The 15,718-nt window shown below is 39.2% G+C and overlaps 1 protein-coding gene across 2 annotated transcripts in view; it reads left to right on the top strand.

Moving 5' to 3' along the window:
- Window positions 1-6: 6 nt before the first annotated feature.
- Window positions 7-15,718, top strand: part of LOC142141092 (pleckstrin homology domain-containing family A member 3-like) — a 29,823-nt gene continuing 14,111 nt past the window's right edge. For both annotated transcript variants that reach the window (XM_075199207.1, XM_075199208.1), the window contains exons 1-4: window positions 7-304; window positions 6,155-6,271; window positions 6,462-6,617; window positions 9,201-9,337. In XM_075199207.1, coding sequence (XP_075055308.1) covers window positions 250-304; window positions 6,155-6,271; window positions 6,462-6,617; window positions 9,201-9,337 — 465 coding nt within the window. In that variant the 5' untranslated portion in view covers window positions 7-249. The remainder of the gene's footprint in view (window positions 305-6,154; window positions 6,272-6,461; window positions 6,618-9,200; window positions 9,338-15,718) is intronic.

Raw genomic sequence — 15,718 nt, 5'->3', positions numbered from 1 at the left:
TATTGCCGCTGTATCTAATGGGATCACTCTTCTGAGTGTTACGTGGGGTAATGAGGGAGTTCCAAACCACGCCCACAAGAACCCACGTGCCACCACATCGGTCACCTGTCATTGGCCAAGTGTCTCGCTTGGGCCACACCCTTCTACCTGTTAGGGGCTTGGCTGGTATTTGGTTGTAATTGGCCACGCCCATTCGCCTACCATTGGTTAATGTGAATTGTTACTGTATAGGATTGCAGGGATCGGGCGATGAGGTTGTTCGACATGAAGGGCTCGCTGCTGAAGTGGACTAACTACCTGTCAGGTACTGGAGGAATGGATTAGGGAATAATGTATGCACACAGCGATATATTCCTGTGCTGGGAGGACACTAATGCAGGGATTGTAGTAGCTCCACCTCAGGTGGAGAGTCACAAGTTGTCTAAGACCAGTGATTTACATTGCTATACACCACGGCACTTTTTTCACTGAGGATTGTACCAGTAATATATCGTATGTGATGCTGGGTTAAGTGGGGATATCTTGCTTGGTAATCCCAATTTAAAAAAAAAAAAAAAAAAAAAATTCTTTCCAGTATAAGATGTACTGAATATTGATTGAAAAGTATCCCAATGGGATATTAAGGCAGCCTTTTGTCTTTGCAGCGTGGAATTTGTATCCATTATCCACAAATTATAAGCCGCTCCTATTGACCAATTTTAGACAATGTAGCAGTAGCACTACAAGTCCCAGTGTGCCATACTGGCCTTTGGCAGGTTATGTTGGGGTTCATAGGTTCAGGACAGCTGGACTGCCATTGTGGTATGGATGTCTCACTAGTACTGGTGTTCCCTCTTTGCCTGGAACAGTTTAGCAACCCATTGATTTGTTTTTAATTAATGTTCTTCTTTTTGATTAATTATGTTATTGTTACAAATATAGTTTGAGGACTAGAACAAAACACAGGACAACTATGCTCTTCATAAATCTATATTTTATTTTACTGTATAATCAATATTTATCATATTGTGCTCCCTTTATAAAACTGTTTTTGTTTTAAAGAAGTTATTGTCTACGACAACTTCCTTGTAAATAAACCAAAATGTTTTTAAACAGTCAATCTATTCTGACAGGAATGTTATCTGGAGTATTTTAACAATATTGTATCAAACCTCTCCACAGTTTACAGACAATTGCTGGAAAAATGTAAAGTGTACAGTCAATGAAGGAAGTACTCTGTTACTGATTTTAAAGGCATATAGGTATTCTACTATCTTCAAAGTTCATGTGATCCCTCTGGGACTGATTCATTAAGGAAAGTTAAGCCAAAAATTGAGTACGTTTTCTTACTCAAGTTTTTCTGGACAAAACCATGTTGCAATGCAAGGGGTGCAAATGAGTTCCTTATTTTGCACATAAGGAAAATACTGGCTGTTTTTTTTTTTCTATATAGCGCACAAATATTTGATACCTTATTTGTACACTGAAATTTAAAGTTGATCTAGGACATTCCCTACCCCAAATATAAATCTAAATCTGCCTTTTAAATTTACCTCCTCCTCCAATGCAACATGGTTTTTCTTTACTTTTCCTTAACTTTCCTTAATGAATTAGGGCCTCTATCGTTATATTTATATATGGAAAACAGTATAGTAATTCACTCTCATATTAGTAATATAAAGTAAACATAGACATGTTGTTCTCTCATGCTGAACTAATTATGCCCATGTTTTATGCACCACTTCTAGAAAATGAAGTTGAAGCATAGACAGATTATATTTTCACGGTTACCTCTATGTAGCTATAGAAAAAGTTAAACACCCACCATCCCCAAAGTATAAGTTAATCTTGCATAAAAGTGGCAGGTGGGAAGAGTCCTTGTATACTCTCACCCATAAGCCTCTTTGCAAACTTCTACGATATTGTCATACTTGGAATGTGATCAGTTTTTTTATTTCACAAAGTGATTAGTTGCAGTGCCATGGTAAGAAGCTGGTACTATGGTGCCTATTGTTGTTTTAAATGCATATTAAAAATAATGCATATTCCATGCATAGCCATTTGGTATGCCCAAACTGGGCTTTGCAGAACATAATAATCATCGCCATCACCACTTATTTACGTAGCGCCACTAATTCCGCAGCGCTGTACAGAGAATTCATTCACATCAGTCCCTGGCCCATTGGAGCTTAGTCTACATTTCCTAACAAATACACACACAGACAGACATAGAGAGAGATTGACTAGGGTCAATTTGATGGCAGTCAATTAACTTACTAGTATGTTTTTGGAGTGTGGGAGGAAACCGGAGCACCCGGAGGAAACCCACGCAAGCACGGGGAGAACATACAAACTCCACACAGATAATGCCATTGAACTCATGACCCCAGTTTGTGAGGCAGGAGTGCCAACCACTTAGCCACTGTGCTGCCCAGACATAATGGCATGTATTTGGGTTTTTCTTTAAAAGGAGGACCTGTAAACTTTTTTTTCTTAAAATATACATGTATATTTATATTGAATCCCACCCAGAACATGGAAAATTAATATAATACATGGGAAAAGTCCATCTCGTTATGCAGTTGAATGGGTCCTAACCTATGGTGGATACAACCAATCCACCAAGCTGAGGGAAATCACCCCCACAGTAGGGGGAGATGATGTACTGGCATGCTTCAATTTTTTTCCCACAGATATAACACATGACATATCAAGTAGTTTTCTCCCTTGACCCCAGTCTGCAATGTAAAATCCTAATTTTTTTTCCCCTCACTATTGTCTATTCATGTAAATGCATATGCTAGACATAATCTTGTTATCTATTTGCAGGCTTTGGGCATACTCAAATGCCTCATATTTCCTTCTGTCATATTTTCAGTCCTTCCTGGACTCGGTCATTCCACTGGTGATGCAATGCCCCACCAACAATAATATCATGCATATTCTTGTCCCCAAGCTATTGTATTGTGCGATAATTATCACATCTTAATAAATGTGCCCACACATGCTTTGGTTTATCAGGCAACTGTGCATTACATTTCATATAGGAAAACAAGGCTTAACATAATCCATCTTTGAGAAGACCACTGTACATATTTGTAATCAAGAACACTAGCTACATAGATACCTTGTCAAGCGTAGAAACCAGCCTTATCAAAAAAAATAAAGAGATAAAGTAGTGTCTTTCCAAATTTTCTAAAATAGTCATATCTCATATGTAAATGTGCAGAAAACCATAACTTGTGTATTACATACATCTAAAAAAACATTTCCAGAGTTTGCACATAACTCACGCAAGACACTGCAAAAACCTTAATTCATGCACTTATCTCCCGCATTGACTACTGCAATTCCCTCCTTACTGGTCTTCCCCAAAACAGACTCAAACCCCTAAAATCTATTTTGCACTCTGCGACAAGATTGATTTTCCTTGCAAATAGTTATTCCTCTGTTGAATCACTCTGTATGTCTCTACACTGGTTGCCTGGTTTCTACCGAATCCAATATAAAATACTTTTACTAACCTACTAGGCCATAAACAAAGCTGCACCAACATACATCTCCTCTCTTGTCTCAAAATATCTCCCAACTCGCAAACTCTGTTCTGCACAAGATCTGCGTCTCTCATCCACCCTCATTACATCCTCCCACTCCAGGTTACAGGACTTTTTCGGGCTGCACCCACTCTATGGCATTCTCTCCCCTGCACAATAAGACTCTCCTCTGGTCTACAAACTTTCAAGCGTTCTCTGAATACCCACCTCTTCAGACAAGCTTATAATATTCCTCAATCACCCTCTTAACCTCACTACATTACCCTATTACCACCCGTTACACAATTTCACACAAGACAACTACCTCTTGACCAACATTGTTGTGTGACAGGATCATTTAACTTATGAGTCACTTTTACCTTTGCAGTCTGGCTAGGCCAAAATACAAAATGTAGACTTGGCCTTAGCCTCGTGTCAAACTCCCATTGTCCTATAGATTGTAAGCTTGCGTGCAGGGCCTTCTCACCTCTTTGTCTGTTTTACCCAGTTTGTTTTTTGGCGTAAGTCAGAGAGTAACTGAAGCCTTCCTAGAGAGTGTCAGCAATTAAACCAAATCTTAGTAGTGTCAGGGCTAGGTGTTTGCTGTGCTGTTGAGTGGTAACTGTATAGTCTGTCGTCAGCCATTTTCTGTAAAAGATGGCTACAAGTAACTGTTCTTCCAATGGGATTACTGACAGGAAGTCTTGGGAAAATCTCACCACCTATGGTCACAACTTTATCTCAAATATCTCCAATTCTGATAATTCTGGTCCTGAATCTTTTCCATCTATATTTGTAAATGTTATTAGTAGCAATACTTTATAACCTAACTTGTGTTTTAAGTTTAGTATAGTAAGTTTGGCTGTTTTTGATGTAATTACATTGATTTGCTTACACATATAAAGCTTTTGAAAATAAATATAGGGGCACTTTGTATTATTAAACTTGTTTAACATTGTTTATGGCATTACAGTAGTTATTATTCTGCATAATATATAGTTTACTGCTAGTTTCCTGAGTGAAGTGTAAGTGTCATATGATACTAGTGGTAGTAGTGGAGACAAGCTTGTGTGTGTATAGGGGTGTAGTCCTACCTAAAATAAATACGGTGCCTTATCAAGGTGTCCAGATGTTGATTTATTTATTGCACAATCAGACTAAAGTAATTTGTCTAGTACAGACTATGCAGGGAGAGTATACTCTGTATCTGACAAAGGGAGTACTTATCACCTATACATAGTAAAGGCCATTTACTAAAGTGCAAAAGCATAGTGCAAATGCTGTTTAGTGAGAAATTTGATTTCCAGGCCAAAATGTAATCATCTGCAGTTGTGCAAAGTTGTGCAACTTCAGATAGGAATTGCCTACTTATACATCCACAAACAAGATTTCATTTTATGGGCCAGATTTAGATGAAAATGGGTAGGGGGGCTTTCCCAAGGTTTGCTGGGGGCCACACAGCATTTTCCCTTCTGCAAAAGGGGACACCCTTTGCACATTCAAAGTATGGTTTTGAACAATGTAATGACCCTAAAATATACAAAATTGACAGGTATAATCTATAATCTATATATATGTTTAATTTAAGGCATAAATATGGCTAAAATTAAATGTATTATAAGAGAAAAGCTGAATTTAATGAAGGGGTTGGTGCTAAAGTGGTCATAGAATGGACTTTGGTGTGATGGTTTTGCTGATTGCCCCATGCACACTTCCAGTTATACCCACAACAATTCATGCAAAAGTAAACCAGGCAGCACGATGGCTTAGTGGTTAGCACTTCTGTCTCACAGCACTGGGGTCAAGAGTTCGGCCGACCATGGTCTTATCTGTGTGGAGTTTGTATGTTCTCCCTGTGTTTGCGTGGGTTTCCTCCGGGTGCTCCGGTTTCCTCCCACAGTCCAAAAACATACTAGTAAGTTAATTGACTGCAATTAAATTGTCCTTAGTCTCTCTGTCGGTGTATGTGTGAGTGTGTGTATGTTAGGAGATTTAGATTGTAGGCTCCTATGGGGCATGGACTGATGTGTATGAGTTCTCTGTGCAGCGCTGCGGAATTAGTGGTGCTATAAAAATAGATGATGATGATTTTCAAGAGGCAGTTCCATAATATATGATGTGGATGTGCACCTATGAACGTGCTAGATGAGAGATAGGCATCCTGATACACTTCGAGAGACGCATGGTTGGCCCTCTACCTTTCAAAAGGGCCACACATTACCCTTAATCTCAGAAAAAAGTTAAAACAAACATTTACTCAAAGTTGGAGACACCGATCTTTAGTAATTTATCTGCAGTCACTTTAAACAAGTGGTCTAATCTATAACTAACAATATAACAGAGCTGGGGGCCACAGGTGACCGCTTGGAAAGCTGCTTGCCCATGCAATGGCTGTCTTCTTGGGATAGGTGAAATGTGCTGGTTAATGGGTTGTGAAACAATCTACTGTCGGGACAAAAAAGAAAACCATCATGTCTGATTTATATAGAGTCCTTAGATGCAGATACAGTTTTACTCAGTGCAGCTACTGAGAAGGAAATATTTCCATATTCCATGTGAATGCCAATTTTTATTATGAAATTTTATGTATTTATTTTACTGCTTCTTGCACCATGTACATTTATGTCTTGAAATCTTCCCAGGCTGGCAACCGCGTTACTTTGTGCTGGACAGAGGATTCTTGTCTTACTATGACTCCCAGGACAATGTTGGTAAAGCATGCAAAGGCAGCATTAAAATGGCTGTGTGTGAGATCCGAGGTAGGATCGATTTACCACTTCTTTTAATATCCAGTGTGACTTTCTTTGTGTTATTAAGCTGCCCTTAATGTGATTTAGCAACACTCTGACAGGATCTTATATTCTCCTTTCTCCTACAAATATCATATTCGCCAGGGTCAAATGTTCTTTATTTTTTTAAATCCATATCCTTTGTTTCCTTCACTTGCAGTGCATCAAGCTGATAGCTGTCGGATGGATCTATTTATACCAAGGGAGCAGTGCTTTTACTTGTGTGCAGAGAATGCAGCTGACAGGCAGAGATGGCTGGTAGCACTAGGATCTGCCAAAGCCTGTCTGGGAGACATTGCAATGCAACAAACCAAAGGCATGTGTGCATATCTCTTGTACTAGATTGTAAATTCTTCAGACGATCTCATTATGGTGCTCTTCATATACGACCACGTTAAACTGCTGTTTGATGAACTGATTGTGTGCCTGCTTTTACTTTTATTAGATATCCTTATGCTTGTCATAAAGAAAGTATGCTGTGCTGAGATGTACACAGTGGGTAACCAATGAAGTCTAATGAGATTAACCCATAGCGAGCAGTCAACAACTAGCTGAAATCCGCCTAGTGCAGCTTAGACAATAAAAGCATTATGTATGATATCTATGGGTTACTGCACTTCTGCATGTTACTTCTATATAATCCCCATAGCCTTTTCATTTACATCACAAAACATAATGATGGATTTTAATTGGAACAGAACTTAAAATACATGTTGAAATCTAAAAAGCCCTGTAGTAGTATTTATAAATATGTTCATATTCCCATATGCAGGTCTAAAGCAATTTTGAAAGAAGTTAGGAGTCAGCATTTTTATAATGAATACTTTGGGAGGAATGGAAACCTTTTCTTAGGAGTATGGGGATACATGTCTGCATGTAACCAAGACATACTTGCCACATCTCCCGGAATGTCCGGGTCGTTCTCACGGACTCCCGGGAGAGCTGGCAAATCTCTCGCATCCCACTACTGACACCCCAAAATGACGTGAATCGCGTCATTTTGGCCCCCGCCCCCCCCCGCAGCAAGACATTTCCGTTGCGGGACCAAAATGCATTTTGGTCCCGCCCCCTCCCGCCCTCCAGTCACGCCCCTCTCCCGGAAAGAGCTATGAGAAAGTAGGCAAGTATGACCTAGCACCATATGTAACAAAGACCAGTATATAGGTACTTAAAATAACCAAGCTTTCATTTACCTATAGGTATAAATTTCACCTTTCAGGTGAACTCTCTACATGCAAATACTGTATTACAACAGTAAGTTTCCCATACAGTCCCCTTTCCATTATACACAAGACTTTCTAGCAACCTCCTCTTGTGTCTTTCACTGGCTGCATGCAATACAGTTGATGTATAAATATTTTAACATCTCTCAACTGAAATCAATAATTTTGATGTTTTTACATACCCTCTAATCATAATTTAATAATTATTATAATTATATTTCATACTTAATAATTTCTCATAATTAACTAGTCTGTGAAGAAATGGATCATGAAAATCATTATATGCTGTAATGTGAAAAGCAGGTAAATCCATTTACTAAGTATTCATGTTAAAGATCAAGTAACCCCAATATTGTACATTATTACATGATCTTTCACATACATTATTTAGTTCAGTGATAAATTGATATCTGCTTAGTCCACTATCTGTTATATACCCGTGTAAAGAACATAATTTTTCCATCCAAAGAGCTGATTAAGAGGGTGATGTATTGATATGCATCACTCTAGAATAAGGGGGGTGGTGTGAGGAAACTTTACTATCTACTAGGTAAAAGAAATTAATGGAATGGTGAATTCATATCCAGTGATATAGTTGGTAATGTCACAGTGAATTGAAATGCCTTGCTTTGTCATTTAAGCTTTTTGTCCTATATTGGTAACTTTAGCCTTTTTGGCATTGTGGTCTTAGCTGCTGTTGATAGGATAGAGAGAATCTTCAGTTATTTAGCAGTTAATTGTGGGTTTAGTTGTCTTTTTGCTATATATGCTAGTTAATTATAAGCCATGCTATGTGCAAATGTGTAGCAAATAATGAAACATTAATTGTGATTTGTCAGCTTAAACAGAGCATATATTGTGTGTGAGCTCAGAAAATGTAGCTGTATATTTATGGGACTATTGAATGGAATGTGTATAATTCAGCCCATACATAGTGCAAAACTGTAGCTTAGATTGGGCGATTGGAGCAAAATCACAGTGTGTATGGCCTGAGAGCGACCACAATGCCGGATAATACAATAATACAATCCTGTCATTATCCATAGGATCATTGCAGGGCATGTTTATAAATGTGGTCAGAAGGTGGCCACAGTTGGCTGCTATCAGTTTATTCATCTAGTCTTCTTCTGACTGCACTAACTAGTTCAAAAGACACTAAATCATCCAGCCTCTTGGTCCAAACACTGAAAAGCCAGATCTCATCCAATCTGGCAACCTACATTTGTGGCCACATAGGGTATTAATCCTATTCAGAACTTGTAGAGCAGCAGAACTGACCCGTGGGCAGCACAGTGGCTAACTGGTTAGCACTTCTGCTTTACAGCACTGGGGTCATGAGTTCAATTCCTGTCCATGGCCTTATCTGTGAGGAGTTTGTATGTTCTCCCTGTGTTTTGCGTGGGTTTCCTCTGGGTGCTCCGGTTTCCTCCCACACTCCAAAAACATACTGGTAGGTTAATTGGCTGCTAATAAATTTACCTGTGTGTGTTAGGGAATTTAGACTGTAAGCCCCAATGGGTCAGGGACTGATGTGAGTTCTCTGTACAGCGCTGCGGAATTAGTGGCACTATATAAATAAATGGTGATGATGATGATGATGTGTGGCTGGCTTAAGTGCTATGTATCCCTGTGATGTGTGTTTATGCTCCTACTGACAATAAATGTATCATCCCCAGATATACTGTCTGATAATAAGTCTCTGGGTCGAAAATTGTCTGAGCTTCGGCTGTTCTGTGATCTACTTAAGGAGCAGGTGGTGGAAGTACAAGAAGCAGCGGATAAAGATGAGCTGGGGACAGCATCAAACATGGAGGTAAAATTACAAAGACTACAGTATAATGCACATGAGATATTAATGGGAAATTCTAGTTAAACTAGAACAGAGAACGCCTCTCCCATCCCCCGTCTAGCTCAAGTGCAGGGTCGTTCCTCAGGACCCATATGGCCATGATATACTCGCCTCTTCGTTATACCTCAACAGTCTCCAATTTGGGGGCACGGTCTTGATAATATGTAAGACTGGGTCCTCAGGGGTGTAGCTGGGTGGATTTGGGGGGCATGGTCAATGTTTTTGTGTGTGTCTGTTTCTTAGAACATGGTGAGATATATATATATATATATATATATATATATATGGACTCTGCATGTAGAGAATAATAATCTGGGTGCTGGAGGAGAGAGATTTCTCTTCACCACCAATCATACTCTAAGTCAGGCCTGTCCAACCTGCGGCCCTCCAGATGTTGTGAAACTACAAATCCCAGCATGCCCTTCCAGCTATCAACAGGTTGTCTACTGGCAAAGCATGCTGGGGCTTGTAGTTTCACAACAGCTGGAGGGCCGCAGGTTGGACAGGCCTGCTCTAAGTCCTGTGACTGTGGGACCATCCAGGCGGCTGAACTGCTGTGTGCAAAGTTTGCTTTCTTGTGCTGGAGAAGTGACTTTAAGAGAAGATTGAAATTAAAAAGAGAAAAACAAGTTGGTAAAACGGTGAATTTCAGTTTGAGACTGTTTGGATGGCTCCAATTAGAAGGTAGTTCTGTAAAGGAAACTTGATTTCAATTCCATGAATTCGGTGGTAGAATGGTCTTTGTGTGGACTCGTGAGGAATTTTTACAGTGACCGCTTTCTTCTGAGGACGACAGCTCTATATATAGTAACAGATGGGCTTCATCGGTAAACCACACAGTGATGGCAGACGTTTTGAGGGTTGAAACAATATTTATGAGAATACAGCCTATGAATTGACTAGGAACAATTATCACTGAGTGTCATGTTTTATCAATGTTCAAGAGAACACAACCTCAATAAAATAGGAACTAGGAACTACCGTGTTTTACCAATTAGAAGACCTAGCCTTCTGCAGAACGGTCCAAAATAAGCCCTACCCTGAAAATAAGACCGACCTTAATCCCCATTTTGCCTGGTCCCTGCACTACAATATAATATAATGCCCCCAGCTCCACCCGTCCCCCCCGCATGAAATGGATGCCGCTGTTAAAGATCCAATCACAGCTGCAGCGTCTCACTTTATCACAGTGAGCGCGCACCCTCCCATCATTTTCTGTGAATGACGCTGGTGTGCATACCAGCGTCATTTACAGCAGTGCAGCGGAGGAGAGCACAGAAAAAGAGGAAAGTGAAGAAAAAAAAAGGTAAGTAAAGTATTGTATGGGGCATGATGGGGATAAAAGCAGGACCGAGGGCCATGATGGGTATAAAAGCAGGACTGAGGGGCATGTTACCTGTTTATTGAAATTGCTGTCAATGTTAATTAAAGCAAGACCTACCCCAAAAATAAGCCCTATGCTATTTTTTGGAACCAAAAAAAAAATAAAAAATATCTCATTATTGGGGAAACACGGTAGTGCCTCGTGCCTCAGTAGTGTCTAGTTCATGGGCTGAATACAACGCACAAACCAGTTTCAAAGTGTTCCGCAGAGTATTTGCCTCATTCAGCATTTGGTCACAGTACTTGGCCAGCAATATTCCTTACTTCTACCCCAACCACACTACAGAGTACAGTCAGTTGACACTGTTGTCCCAGTTCCATTTATGGACTATAAATGATGTGTGGAATGCCAGAATGGAGCCTGAAAATCGTATTAATAAAACATCGCTCCTCTGCCAAACATCCTGTTCCACCCAGTCTCAATTTGTGCAAATTTCCACTGCAACCTTGCTCGCCTGTACTGACAGGTGCACTTTATGTGTCTCTGCATGTAGATTACATTCCATCAACGCTCATGGGAACACTATTATTTTTATCAGTAGCGCACTGCAGAATCTGTTAAGGTATAAAGCATATGTGAAGCACAGCATGCTCTGGTTAATGTTCAATATTGATATTTAATAGGTTTTTTAAAGTAGGCAGGATATAACCAATCACGTTCTCCTCTGCCCTCTCTGAACTGTATTGTAATATACATTTGTCTTTTATCTATTGCTCATCTAGGATCATTTTGAATGGGAACCACTTTAGATGAAAGCTTAGCGTGATACCACTTTGGTTTCTGTACCCCCTGCCTAGCTCAATGAGAATTGAGAATAGTGCAGACATTTTATGGATGTCATGTTAAATCACACTTTAATGGCTCATGTAAAAAGTAAATTCAAGAATATATATATCGCACATTGGAGCTGGTTGGAAGGTTAAAGCAAACATTGTGTCTGTAGTATTTTACTTTGTTGTTGTAACTAGGTATTATAATGAACCTTTTCATGTATAAATCACTATCCTTTTTTATTTTATAATGATGGGTCAAGTTCACCATTCTTCATTTACATTTGTTCATTTCCACTAATATATTAAACTGCAGTAATTTGTGTGATTAGAGCAGAAATATTTCTATTTTTGGTGTTCTGTTAGTGTCATGAAACACAGTGCTAACACATATATAGTCATAGCCCCTACATTCCAAATGTTGAAAGTGGGACACTTACAGTATACCTGTGAGCGTAAATGTATATTTCTGATTATATGAAATATAAGCGATCGTATTCTGCTGCCATATCCTGTCCAATGTCTCTGGTTTCAGCATGAAAATGAGAAGATAATTACAGCAGAAATCTGTGGGTCTTTGCCCCTGTGCTTTAGAAATAGGTTCTAAAAGTGATTACAAGAGTACCTTTGTAATTAACATACAGGCAAAAACTCATCATCTATTGAGGCTCATTTACTAACTGCAGAATATGCAGATTCTGTATTTAGATCTGCAAATTCATCTTTTTCTCCACTTGGCGCTCACTCTCCACTTTGGGAAATGCGCTCCCCCTTTACTGCAATTGCACATAGTGTAAATGGTAAAAATATAACGTCAAAGTCTAGCTTACTATTTATTTAGAACAAAGTCTTTAATTTGAATATTTTTTTTACGTGTGCATAAACATGTGATTTCTACATATAAAGCAAAAGTGTTTGTTGCAAAAAGCCTCAGATTGAAAATACCGGCAGCTGCCTGTGTAAAACTTAGGTAGACTTACAAGCTTCTCCTTCATGTATCTTCAACCTGAAAAAACTCCATTTATATCTTGTTACTCAACACAATCTTGTTCTTTGTATGAGGACACAAGGGGCCTGATTCAAATGCAGGTGTAACGACTGTTTCGCTTTGCTTCTCTTGCGTAATTTAACACTGCGAATGCCCAGAAACCAAACTTGCGTATGGGAATGTAATTCATATCGGCGTACATCTGACACTTGCGACCCCCTCCGACCTGAGGCGGAACAGGAGAGGGAACGGGCGGACGAACGGAGGGCATCTACAGTAAGGGTGTGTTAACACAGATGCTGCTAATTCAGATCCTGTGTTTACCAGAAGTACTCCTGTTTTCACCTGTATCTTTTACACCTGCTACAGGGCAGGATGGAAGTGATAACCAATACGGCATTGTCCTTTATTAAATAGCTGCACATATGCGCCTCAGTAGCTATCGCAGAACTGTATGTATCGAAGATTTATTTTCAAAACTAATAGTATGCACTGTACGCGTTGAAGAGTTAATTATTTTGTTTTTTAAAATATCTCTGAAACTAAAAAATAAATTATATGAAATGTATTTGAAAAACTTTTTTTTTTTTTAGTTATATTGTTATTTGTTTTATGGTAAAAGAAATAAATTGTATGCGTTCTGATATGAAATTATTGTGCATACGGATGTCTGTGTTTCTACGTACGGAAAGTACTGTTTATGCAAAACACGAAAATTACGGCCAATTTGCGTTTGCACTTGAATCCGGTCCAAAGTCTCTTTTCTTCAGCAGTTACTGTCCTGACCTGACCAGTTCCTCTCACAAAAAGGAATAAAACCAGCCCGGCAGTTGCTGCCATCAACCCAGTTTATTTTTGAGTGAAATATCTCAATTGATAATTTGATTTGCAAAACAATTTTAAATCAAGTTTTCCCATAATTCCTTTGTCTCAAGAAATGTTAAATGCAGCCTTCAGGTCACCAGCCTCCTGCTAACTGAAATAGCCAGAGCTAGTTTACACATAGTTCATATCACCCTCACCGGCTCTTCATCGTCTTCATGTTGTACTCATCCGCATGTAGTATCATGTATCCTTTATCCTGAGCAGTTTATCCATTGAACACCTGTGACCAAACAGGTTTAACATGTTGACTGACTTCCCCACATCGTATTGATTGTGACTTAATCACTTAATACGTCTAGTAGGTAAATGAGAGATGGAAGGACTTAACGATTTAACTTTCACTACTTTAACGATTTATCAGATGTGACTTTATATTATAGTGCAAAAAGTACAGTTACCCCTAGTATCCAATCGGCTTTAAGCTTTAGCCCATCCAGTACAAGCTGCAATATGAAAATAAAATGTCTCATTGGGTGATCTAGATTTATGGATATTTGTATTTTTGCGTAGCATCTGTAAATTACACCCATAATAAATATTGGTATTTTATAGCTACAAATAGGAAAATGCAACAAATCCTAAAGTTACATGCCACCATCATACATTTATTTTCAATACTAAAGCAGCTTTCTGAGAAAGGACATTCCTAGTTTGTGACACGATACTAAATATCTGTAAAGGAATGCAGTATAGCCACATTTCAGCAGAAATATACATAGAAGCAAATGGAGCATAGTGAGATCAACATAGCATAATATTGTCTTTTTTTTTTGTTACTGTAGATTACTATATGATCTTTGTGCTTAACTTAAGCCTGGCAGTGAGATCACAAGCACTGCATAACTTAACTTTTTCTTTGGCACTGCATGCTGCAAAGTTAATGTACTAAATTAGACTATTTAAACCATTAAATAAGTGTTGGTGCAAAAATTATATATTTAGTGCACTGGACATGGCAAAATGAATCTTCTTGCGTAGTATGGTACACTGCTGAAATATTACATTAGCATGTGATGAAACATCCATATCTTATAATGACCTTAGGTAGGGATAGCATCTCCTGGGGTAGATAGTGGAACGCTTCTACAAGCAGTCCATAATGGAGACACAGCCCAACAGATAGGGTGCAACTAGCCCACAGCTAACTTTAGTTTTTTGCTAACTACTTTCTACAAAATAATCATATGCCTGTCTGACCCTAACTAAACATCAGTATTTCCATGTCTACCATAGGGGGACCTAGTGTCCAGTCCACACAAAATAATTATAGCAACAGGTCAGCGGCTTGTAATTCAGGTTTATATTGCTCCCTCTCACTTCCTGGGCAGTGAGAGAGACACAGTGCTGTTCTGGCCTTATGGAATGGAGGCGGCCCACCCACTCTCCTCCATTCACTCCAGTGGCCCTGTGAACTAGCTTTTATATAAGATAAAGTGAAAATACAAATTTTTATTACCAAACTAAAATCCCCTGCAGTTTTAAAACATATGAGATGAAAATCTAGGGCAAGTGTAAACACCTTTTTATATACTTTCCCTGTATTTGTCTGACATATCCCCTTTGTGATGTGCTCTCTTACCATCATTTGTGAGATGTATACAATGATCCTTTTATAGGGACTAGCGTACCCCTTCCTGTCTCCCTTGCTATATTTAACAGCGCCCAGAAACTTCTGTATAAAATATCTAAATATAAATAAAATGGTAGAGAACTCTGCTGGCTACCTGATTGACAACCCTTAGCTCCCAGAGGCTGGACAGTGACCGAGGTATTGCTCATCTCGCGTCAGGCCCCCTTGTTGGATCTGGCTTCACAAGATCTGAGATAAGAGACTCACACATTGGTTCTCAACAAAATTATTGTTGATGAAGTTAGCTGTGGTAACCTCTCTGAGTTAATCCCTCTGTTTGTGAGATCCAGAGCACCAGACTTAATGGCACTTTCTGTCTATGTTGACCAGCCTTTTGCATGCATTGTCCCATTACTGGCATCAGCGTGCATATCTCCCTGTTATAGTGTGACCAGCCCAGCTGGTATATCCCGCTGCTGTTTTCCATAGGGGTTACCAACCTAGTCTGGATGATAGTCATCAAGTTAATGATGAGGACTGACATTTTTTTTTTCTCTGGCTGCATTATGATACTTAGGGTGCATCTCGCCACTGTATACTTACACAGTGATTTAAGATACACATCTTAAGATACAAAATACAGTTGTAATTTTACCCTTACGCTTGGGCCTCAAAATTGTGTCCTCTAGTCTTCCCGATCAGTGACCCACCTGTCCTTGGGCCTCACTAACACTTCATGTTTTCCAGC

This window comes from Mixophyes fleayi, chromosome 2 (assembly GCF_038048845.1).
Source record: "Mixophyes fleayi isolate aMixFle1 chromosome 2, aMixFle1.hap1, whole genome shotgun sequence".
In the NCBI taxonomy this organism is placed as follows: Eukaryota; Metazoa; Chordata; class Amphibia; order Anura; family Limnodynastidae; genus Mixophyes; species Mixophyes fleayi.
Note: the sequence above shows the minus strand (reverse complement) of the source record. Positions and strands in the feature narration are given on the sequence as shown.